The sequence below is a fragment of the Hyperolius riggenbachi genome, chromosome 8, assembly GCF_040937935.1.
Source record: "Hyperolius riggenbachi isolate aHypRig1 chromosome 8, aHypRig1.pri, whole genome shotgun sequence".
Taxonomy (NCBI): Eukaryota; Metazoa; Chordata; class Amphibia; order Anura; family Hyperoliidae; genus Hyperolius; species Hyperolius riggenbachi.
This window is the reverse complement of record NC_090653.1, coordinates 84170792-84182152: the sequence shown is the minus strand read 5'-3', so window position 1 is coordinate 84182152 and position 11361 is coordinate 84170792. Positions and strand designations below refer to the sequence as shown.

Genomic DNA, 11361 nt, shown 5'->3' with positions numbered 1-11361 from the left:
CCCAGTTGAGCTTGCCTGGTGGTCTAGAGTGGGCCAAACATAATGTAAAGTGGGTAAACCACTTGAGGGCCAAATTTAATGGCTCCGAGGGCCATATTTGGCCATGGGCTAGAGTTTAACATGTATAGTATCACAAATTTTGGTTCAAAAGCACCTTCCCCAAAAATGTCAAAGAGTGGATTAGGCAGGTTGTCATCACTGTCAGAGGTGGCTAGATCTTTAACAAGTGTGCTTATCCCCCTGCCACACACACACACACACACACACACTCTCTGAAACTGAAATTTGATACGGTAATGGAGAAAAGCTGGAAGACAGATTACAAAATGCACCCATGGAATATTTGCATGTAGGGGATCTTGATAATTGTTCTTAAAGAGAATCTGTATTGTTAAAATCGCACAAAAGTAAACATACCAGTGCGTTAGGGGACATCTCCTATTACCCTCTGTCACAATTTCGCCGCTCCTCGCCGCATTAAAAGTGGTTAAAAACAGTTTTAAAAAGTTTGTTTATAAACAAACAAAATGGCCACCAAAACAGGAAGTAGGTTGATGTACAGTATGTCCACACATAGAAAATACATTCATACACAAGCAGGCTGTATACACCCTTCCTTTTGAATCTCAAGAGATCATTTGTGTGTTTCTTTCCCCCTGCAGCTATCTTCCACTGAAGTGTCAGGCTGTTTCTTCCTGCAGAGTGCAGACAGCTCTGCCTGTATGTAATTCCTCAGTATGTGAAAGCCCAGCCAGCTCAGAGGAGGATTTATCCAGCTTGTAAAAGCTAAGAGAGAATAGAGAAGTTGCCCTAATCTAAATAATACACAGGCAGTGTGCAGAGAGGGGCCTGGAGGGGGAGATGCATCACAGAACCACAACACTGAAGAACTTGGCAGCCTTCCAGACACAGGCTGACAAGTCTGACAAGAGAGAGATAAGTTGATTTATTACAGAGATGGTGATAGCAGAAAGTGCTGCAGTAAGCCAGAACACATTAGAATAGCTTTTGGAACTTGTAGGATGATAAAAAACAGGATGCAATTTTTGTTACGGAGTCTCTTTAAAGGAACTCGATTAACATGTTTTTTTTTTTTCAATTGAAATAGGAATAGTTTGGAAAGTGCTGCTAAGTAATTGTGTATACATTTGAATGCTTATCTCTTTGTTTACTGTTATCTAATTCCAATCACTTCAGTGTTGCCAAAACTGATGCTGAGTGAGCCATGAGGGGAGGGGGATTCCCTCAAAATAGATCTGTTAACCCTGTGTGAGAGAAAGCTCGCAGAGAGCTGTCTGCAGAGAGAAGAGGAAATGTATCTTATGTGCAACATAAACATCATTTGTAATAGTTTGTGAAACTGACACCAGAAGCATTTCATATAACTCTGCTTCAATATTACACTGTTCTTAGCATGTCAGACTGCAAAGAGTCATACAATACTCATAACTAAAATCTACACACAATGAATTACAGCTTTGCCTGATATTTAACATGAAATGTAGGAAAATGTTTACACAGCTACTTAGACATTATTTGTACAATGTCATTTTAGAACACTTAGTTGATAGAGTTCCTTTAAATAAACTAGAACATGTTTTTAGCTATTGTATGGGAAAGTCCACAGAAATATGTCTGCCGCCACAGCTTCCCACTAAAAGTGCTGCACACACCGGGGCAGCCGAGCTACTGGTTGCTATGGGCAACAGCCCGCTTTCCTCTGTGGGTGCACAATGCAGGGAATAGCAGCGGTAAAATGCAGAGTGAGAGATGAATGGCTGGGACATTTGCACTCAGGGGCTGGGGCACCCCCGTGAAGAGGGCGCCAGATATAACAGCAGCAGCACTTTCCCCCTGCATCTCCAGCCTGGCAATAGCAGAAAGCTCTGGACACCGCCAAACCGGAAGCCGTTCCCCAGACAGAATTACATAACCACCACCAAACAACCGATTTCCTCCCAAACTAGGCAGCCACCATGCAGCCTCCATCCCAGTGAATATGATAGTCCAGCAGAGAAGGTAGCCACAGCGGGGGAGAATGACAGCACCAGATGACTTACATTCACCTATTGCGATCCAAGAAATAGTGGTCCCGTCATCCGGAGCCCATCTGTCTCCTTTAGAGTGCTGCCACTCTGTTACTACTACTATTACTACTTCCTACTTCCTGTCTGATCTTAGAATCAGGAAGTTCAGAGCGAGCGGCTGCACTGTAGAAGAGACAGATGGGTTTCAGATGCCGGGATCTCTATCGCTTGGATCATGGATAGGTGAGTGAGCGTTTGCCATCTGCTGCTATCATTCTTGCTGCAGCTGTGGTTCTCTGTGGGAAGGGAGGGAGGAGTGGGCAGTGGCAGAGTGCACAGTAACAGGAGGGGGACCTAGGAGGAGAGCCTGGCTCTGAAGACAATCAGCAGCGCACGGCATCATTTGACAAGACAAGACAAATAACATTTATATTGCGCTTTTCGCCTGGCGGACTCAAAGCGCCAGAGCTGCAGCCACTAGGACGCGCCCTATAGGCAGTAGCAGTGTTAGAGAGACTTGCCTAAGGTCTCCTACTGAATAGGTGCTGGCTTACTGAACAGGCAGAGCCGAGATTCGAAGCCTGGTCTCATGTATCAGAGGCAGAGCCCTTAAAGGGACTCCGAGCAGTGCCTGTGGGTATGTCTTTAAGCATACCCACAACTAATTAATTACATCCTCACACCTACCAGCATGATGTTTGTAATTATATCCCCCTGTGTTCCTTATAGTTCATTGCATTGTGCTGAATCAAACTGCCGACTTTGGAGAAAAGTTGTCCTGTGTAATACAATGTAACTATGGAAAGATGCATATAATTTTGAAGCTCTCTTTCTACTCTTTCCAATGATAGATAAACGGCCACCCTACGCCTTTTATTTTTAGCTATTTTCGCGATAGAAATTGCAGTGGCCGCGATTTCGATCGCAAAAATAGCGAAAACTAAAAGGCATAGGGTGGCGGTTTATATATCATTGGAAAGAGGAGAAAGAGAGCTTTAAAATGACATGCATCTTTTCATAGTTACTGCACTGCTCAGAGTCCCTTTAACCATTATACCATCCAGCCACCGCTGACAGGATGGCGAGGGCTGGTTTATGTGCTGATGGGGTCCCTTTGACTCTGACTGGGGCCCCAAGCGACTGCTTTTGTTGCCTGGTTGGTAATCCGGCCCTGCTCTCCAGGGCTTCAGATGTTCTCCTTCAAACAGAGGAGAAGGCAGCTAGCAGTTTCTAGTTGAAACATTGTTAGTTTGAGGTGGAGTAGTGCAGCAACAACCCATGGGACCCCTCTGCAAAATGACCATAGGGCACCCTCTTGGCATCCAAACTCCCTTGTGTAGCTAGCATCTTGTTTTCATCTTGAGGATTTTCTGCCAAAATATTAAACTGCTTCACTGCGCTACTCTGTAGAAGGGGAGGAGCTGGTTCCCATATTCCCCCAGTAAATATAGTTATGCCACTTAGTTTGAGAATGTTCAGTAAATGTTAAATCTTAATAGACAATTTGGCCCATGACTTAGAGTAGGTTTCAGATTTTGAGCCCTTCCGAGATTGAGTTTAACACCCCTGGCTAGGATATCATCATGGTCTAGGGATTTCATCTGCCTTTTGGCAAAGCTAGGAACTTTTTTTTTTTACACATGATAAAAATACATCAGACTTATATGTATTTGCGTATGTGTTGCACATATGATGAATAAACTCCACATTGTGATAGAGGTGGGTAGAAGCTGGGTCATTATTGAGGATCAAACAATCTGGAATGAGATGAAGGACACCCTTTTACTATGAAGGGACAGTGCAACTAAATCAGCCCCGTTCCTATGGGCGTGCGATACGTGCAATCGCCCGGGGCGCTGGATTGTTGCGGCAGGAGCTGGGCGCAGAGGTGTTGGTAGCGGGTATAATAATAACTCACCTTCATTCAGCCGATCCCACGCTGCTTCAATGTACTTCCTTTCCCGGCATCTGTCTCAATAACAGCGCCCCCTGTGATGATGTTCCGCATGTCAACACAGGGGGCGCTGTTACTGAGACAGATGCCGGGAAAGGAAGTACATTGAAGCAGCGTGAGATCGGCTATTCTGCTGAAGAAAAAGGTGAGTTATTACTATGCCTGCTCCCACCACGCTGCAGCACCTACCTACCTACCTAATCTATACTACAGCACCTACCTACCTAATCTATACTGCAGCACCTACCTACCTAATCTATACTGCAGCACCTACCGACCTACCTAATCTATACTACAGTACCTACCTACCCAATCTATACTGCAGCACCTACCTACCTACCTACCTAATCTATACTGCAGCACCTACCTACCTACCTAATCTATACTGCAGCACCTACCTACCTAATCTATACTGCAGCACCTACCGACCTACCTAATCTATACTACAGTACCTACCTACCCAATCTATACTGCAGCACCTACCTACCTACCTACCTAATCTATACTGCAGCACCTACCTACCTACCTAATCTATACTGCAGCACCTACCTACCTACCTAACCTATACTGCAGCACCTACCTACCTACTTAATCTATACTACAGCACCTACCTACCTACCTAATCTATACTGCAGCACCTACCTACCTAACCTATACTGCAGCACCTACCTACCCAATCTATACTGCAGCACCTACCTACCTACCTAATCTATACTGCAGCACCTACCTACCTACCTAATCTGTACTGCAGCACCTACCTACCTAATCTATACTGCAGCACCTACCTACCTACCTAATCTATACTGCAGCACCTACCTACCTACCTAACCTATACTGCAGCACCTACCTACCTACCTAATCTATACTACAGCACCTACCTACCTAATCTATACTGCAGCACCTACCTACTACCTAATCTATACTGCAGCACCTACCTACCTACCTAATCTATACTGCAGCGCCTACCTACCTAATCTATACTGCAGCACCTACCGACCTACCTAATCTATAATGCAGCACCTACCTACCTACCTAATCTATACTGCAGCACCTACATACCTAATCTATACTGCAGCACCTACCTACCTACCTAATCTATACTGTAGCACCTACCTACCTACCTAATCTATACTGCAGCACCTACCTACCTAATCTATACTGCAGCACCTACCTACCTAATCTATACTGCAATACCTACCTACCTAATCTATACTGCAGCCCCTACCTACCTACCTAATCTATAATGCAGCACATACCGACCTACCTAATCTATACTGCAGCACCTACCTACCTAATCTATACTGCAGCACCTACCTACTTACCTACTTAATCTATACTGCAGCACCTACCTACTAATCTATACTGCAGCACCTACCTACCTACCTACCTACCTACCTAATCTATACTGCAGCACCTACCTACCTACATAATCTATACTGCAGCACCTACCTACCTACCTAATCTATACTGCAGCACCTACCTACTACCTAATCTATACTGCAGCACCTACCTACTACCTAATCTATACTGCAGCACCTACCTACCTAATCTATACTGCAGCACCTACCTACCTACCTAATCTATACTGCAGCACCTACCTACCTACCTAATCTGTACTGCAGAACCTACCTACCTAATCTATACTGCAGCACCATATAACATTATATGACTCAGAAATAACATCTGTGCAAGTGCAGTCTAGCATATCACAGCTAACAACAATTAGCTTTCTGCATAATGTGCTCATCAAGTCTGCCACATGCAATTAGCTAACATCACTGCAATGAGTACCAGGGAAGCTGTCCTGTGACTGCACTGCTGTCATCTCTTTCTCTAGCATATGAGAGATCACATGTGTAACAAGTGAAGTTCAGCAAGCTAAAACTTAGCAAAAGAATCATACCTGGAATTACAGTGGATTGCAAAAGTATTCGGCCCCCTTGAAGTTTTCCACATTTTGTCACATTACTGCCACAAACATGAATCAATTTTATTGAGTTTCCACGTGAAAGACCAATACAAAGTGGTGTACACGTGAGAAGTGTGACGAATATCATGCATGATTCCAAACATTTTTTACAAATAACTGCAAAGTGGGGTGTGCGTAATTATTCAGCCCCCTGAGTCAATACTTTGTAGAACCACCTTTTGCTGCAATTACAGCTGCCAGTCTTTTAGGGTATGTCTCTACCAGCTTTGCACATTAGAGACTGAAATCCTTGCCCATTCTTCTTTGCAAAACAGCTCGAGCTCAGTCAGACTAGATGGACAGCGTTTGTGAACAGCAGATTTCAGATCTTGCCACTGATTCTCGATTGGATTTAGATCTGGACTTTGACTGGGCCATCCTAACACATGGATATGTTTTGTTTTAAACCATTCCATTGTTGCCCTGGCTTTATGTTTAGGTTCGTTGTCCTGTTGGAAGGTGAACCTCTGCCCCAGTCTCTCAAGTCTTTTGCAGACTCCAAGAGGTTTTCTTCCAAGATTTCCCTGTCCATCTTCCCATCACCTCTGACCAGCTTCCCTGTCCCTGCTGAAGAGAAGCACCCCCAGAGCATGATGCTGCCACCACCATATTTGACAGTGGGGATGGTACGTTCAGAGTGATGTGCAGTGTTAGTTTTCAGCCACACATAGCGTTTTGCATTTTGGCCAAAAATTTCCATCTTCTTATCTGACCAGAGCACCTTCTTCCACATGTTTGCTGTGTCCCCCACATGGCTTGTGGCAAACTGCAAATGGGACTTCTTATGCTTTTCTGTTAACAATGCCTTTCTTCTTGCCATTCTTCCATAAAGGCCAATTTTGTGCAGTGCACGACTAATAGTTGTCCTATAGACAGATTCCCCCACCTGAGCTGTAGATCTCTGCAGCTCGTCCAGAGTCACCATGGGCCTCTTGACTGCATTTCTGATCAGTGCTCTCCTTGTTCGGCCTGTGAGTTTAGGTGGACGGTCTTGTCTTGCTAGGTTTACAGTTGTGCCATACTCCTTCCATTTCTGAATGATCTCTTGAACAGTGCTCTGTGGGATGTTCAAGGCTTTGAAAAGCTTTTTGTAGCCTAAGCCTGCTTTAAATTTCTCAATAACTGTATCCCTGACCTGTCTGGTGTGTTCTTTGGACTTCATGGTGTTGTTGCTCCCAATATTCTCTTAGACAACCTCTGAGGTCGTCACAGAGCAGCTGTATTTGTACTGACATTAGATTGCACACAGGTGCACTCTATTTAGTCATTAGCACTCATCAGGCAATGTCTATGGGCAACTGACTGCACTCATACCAAAGGGGGCTGAATAATTACGCACACGCCACTTTGCAGTTATTCATTTGTAAAAAATGTTTGGAATTATGTATGATATTCATTCCACTTCTAATGTGTACACCACTTTGTATTGGTCTTTCACGTGGAATTCCAATAAAATTCATTCATGTTTGTGGCAGTAATGTGACAAAATGTGGAAAACTTCAAGGGGGCCGAATACTTTTGCAAGCCACTGTAAATGGAGAACACTCTTACTATGGAAGGGACAGTGCAACTAAGACAGGTCCCCCAACAAGAAAGTCCAGTTGGTTCCCCCTCCTGCAGGAAGTGCGACAGATATGCTGGGGTAATGTGTGACCTTGCTATAGATTATCAGGATGACATAATAAGATCTATAATGATTATATGGATATATGAAACTGACAGTAATAAATGTTTATTTTGAAGGGTGCCCGTTTTATACATATTTTACGTTTTTCCATCTTTAGGGTACGGATATCTATCCACTACTAACATCTGTTCTTAACGACTCCAAGCAATTTGCTACACCCAACAAGTTCAACCCTGATCATTTTCTGAACAGTAATGGCTCCTTTAAGAAGAATGAGGCCTTCATGCCATTTTCTGCAGGTACCTGAATAGTGTAAAGAGAGTTTAAATGGAACCTATGCATACATTTTGCATCTAAACTGCCAGTAAACGGATCATCATAGACAACTAAAGGTGTCTGTGCATCTCCTTACATAACTTACGGAAGGTCCAGGACTCCTATATAGGGATGAGCCAGTAATATTGGTTTTGTGAAATTATCAAAATCAGGTTTTCCCAAGAGATGCAATTTATGGAAAAAAAATGTATATGGTCATCTTTATTAGAATAGGTTTTATCATGGCCTGAATTCAGCCCTGTATAATTAAGACAGACAGAGCCTGGCTGGCATGACTTTTTTACTTCAAGTACTCTTTAAAGAGTGCCCAAGTCCCCTTGCCTCAGGCTGCACTCTGCAGAAACAGAGCTGGGATTAGGAACACTCCCTTACCAAGGGTGCTACATATCTTACCTCATTACCTGCATACACTGAAGACAGCTGGAAGCCTGAAATGTTGCTGGTTTCTAGGATATAAAATTTTCTTTTGCTCATTGCAATGCACAACAAACTCCGATTGGTTGTTTTGTTGGTCAGATGGCAAACAAGCAAAATCAGCAAGAGTTCAAATACTTCTTTCCCTCACTATAATTGGATGAGTAAGCAGACTTCCTTGTGGTCACCTCCGGGTCCATGGTAACCTCATGGGGTGCAGTTACACCTTGGGGTACCACAAGCAGATTCCCCCAGTGTTACTCCTCTCACTGTGTCAATCATTGCAAAGAAATTGTGATGCATTCAGTCAGGCTGACAGCTCACATGCTGTGAAGGATAGCGGAATAGCCACCGCATGCTCTGACGGCGCGGCGGCTGTTTCCGCATCTTCCCCGGCAGTTTACGAGTGGCGACATGTCTCTGAGTTCATTCAGCCTTCCTGTGCACACAGGCTGAGGAATGCGCGCGGAGAGGCAGAAGCTTTATGGGAAGCAGAGACGGATCAGCTGACTCCCTTGGTCAGCTGATCCGAGGAAGGTAGCGGATTGGCTGGCAGGGACTGGGCGGCGCTGATTAGCGCCACACTATATAATCACTTGTCCCTCAGTCTCTCGTTGTCTGCCGTTGCAAATGCTTAACGTGTTAGCACACAGACCTCAGTCAGATCCCACAGTGTATTAGAACCAGGACGGACCTGGGAAAGCACACTGAGCTAGATTTCTCGCATGTCTTGTATGTTATGCTTTAGACTAGTTCCAGGGTGTTGTGACTACGGACCTCACACCCAAGCTTAGGAAACTGTCTTATATGCTATGTTATGCTTTAGACTACTTCCAGGGTGTTGTGACTACGGACCTCACACCCAAGCTTAGGAAACTGTCTTCAGAATCAGATTATTTCGCCAAGTGCGACCGAGGTCGTACCCGGAATTGGTTGTGGTTCACATGGCAGTGGCAACAATAGCAAGGACAGAGATTGGCATAAGACAATAGCCATAGTGCAAGCAAGACAGGCATAAGACAATAACATATAATACAAGCAAGATAAGCAAGACAAAAACATATAATACAAGCGAGATAAGCAAGACATGCAGTAACACACAGTTTTAGACGGTCGATGCAGTCCAATATGTGCCTTGCTCTTTCACGGAAACCTCCGGGTTTGGATATTGTGCCGCTCAGGGATAAGTAACTTCGTACCACACCTTGAGTGGAGTTATACCAAGGAGTGCAGGCTAATATGACGTGAAATGCGGCTAGCGTACCGAAGAGAGGCCGGAGTTCAACAGGAGGGCTGCTTGGGGAAAAAAGGTGTCCCTACGCCTGTTAGTCCTCGGGCGGATGGTCCTGTAACGACGGCCCGATGGAAGGAGCTTAAAGAAGCGGCAGCCTGTGTGGGTCTTATATGCTATGTTATGCTTTAGACTAGTTCCGGGGTGTTGTGACTACGGACCTCACACCCAAGCTTAGGAAACTGTCTCAATGCTATGTTATGTGTTAAACTAGTTCCGGGGTGTTGTGATCAAGGAGCTCACACCCAAGGCTAGGAATCTATATCTGTATTGCGTAAGCTAGTTCCAGGGTGCTATTACTACAAATGTCACACCCAGGACTAGCACAGTATACCTGTACTACCTGAGCCCGCCACTAGGGTGTAGAGAGCCAGTATCTCGCATCCACCAGGGCAAGTTGTTCTATTAGCAGCAGGGCTTCCTGCAACCAAGCTTAGGCCCCTCTCCTAGGGAGCCTTTTGCTTACAGTGATTCACCCTCAGCCTGGGGTGAATCCTACGTCCTGATCTCCAGTTTCACTGGTGATTCTCGCTCAAAGTGTTATGATTATATTATACACTCATATCTCAGGTGTCCAGAGGTTAGTCATACCTGGATTATTGGTGATACTGCAGATCATCCATAATCTGGTGTATATCTGTATTACTGGTGATTCTGCAGATTGCCAATAATCAGATTCTCTCTGCGTGTTGACACCGATCGTTACACATGCTAAGCAGAAGCACACAGAGCAGATGTTTTGCTCCTCCATGATCTCTTCTATAGGTGGTAAGTTGAAACTGAGCATCTCTAGCAGGGAATGTATTTAAAATGACTGTGTATGTAAAGGGCTGATGCCAGCAAGCATAAGCTTATAGGTGAGCAGAATGTATTGTAATTATGTAATTAATGAAATGTTATTTTCTGCAGGTAAACGAGTGTGTCTTGGGGAAGGTCTGGCCCGTATGGAGCTGTTTATTTTCTTATCAACCATCCTACAGAACTTCACACTGACATCTAAGACTAAGCTGACAGACCAAGACGTCACGCCTAGAATGACGGGATTTGTCAATATCCCCAGATCTTATGAGATGTCCTTCATTCCCCGAACTGCGTCACTGTAGCATGTTACCTACTCTGCCAGATGCCTAATTTATCTCTACAGCAAAATATGTACTTCATTGTCACTGGGAATAAAAAATACTTAACGTGTACCTGAAGTGACATGTGACATGATGAGATTAACATGTGTATGTACTGTCTCAAACATATTAATATCTAGGCTGTGTTTCTTTTTCCCTTTTTTGCCAGAAAGAGTTAAAATTCAGGCATGCATGTAACATTTTCTTGTCAGACTCTTGTCAGATTATAGTGTAACCCTAACTGATAAGGAATTAGGCTACGTTTCCACTAGTACAGTGTGATTCCGTTGCAGAAAATGCGTAAATGAATTTGCATGCGGATGCGAATTCGTACACGTTTGTATGCAAATCTTAAAGCGAAAATGCATGCGTTTTCGTATATTTTTTTTTTTATAAATATGCGATTTTTAACCACTTCGCATCCAGACCCTGTTTTCCCCTTATTGACCCGAGCAGTTTTGACGCTTTAGCGGTGTCCCTTTTTAATCAGCCATAACTTTATCCCTACTCACGACACCTAAATGATCTAGGTATCGTTTTTTTCAGGACAAACTAGACTTTCATTGGCGGGTATTTTGTCCCTAGACCAAAAAAAGTTTTCTATGCATTTTAATGGGAAAAG

General features: G+C 44.1%; 1 protein-coding gene across 2 annotated transcripts in view; it reads left to right on the top strand.

The window, feature by feature from the left end:
• LOC137528992 (cytochrome P450 2G1-like) overlaps nucleotides 1-11120 on the top strand; it is a 49311-nt gene extending 38191 nt beyond the window's left edge. Inside the window, exons 8-9 of one of the 2 annotated variants that reach the window (XM_068250840.1) lie at nucleotides 7735-7876; nucleotides 10528-11120. In XM_068250840.1, coding sequence (XP_068106941.1) covers nucleotides 7735-7876; nucleotides 10528-10721 — 336 coding nt within the window. In that variant the 3' untranslated portion in view covers nucleotides 10722-11120. The remainder of the gene's footprint in view (nucleotides 1-7734; nucleotides 7877-10527) is intronic. The other variant, XM_068250841.1, reaches the window with a different exon arrangement.
• Nucleotides 11121-11361: the final 241 nt, after the last annotated feature.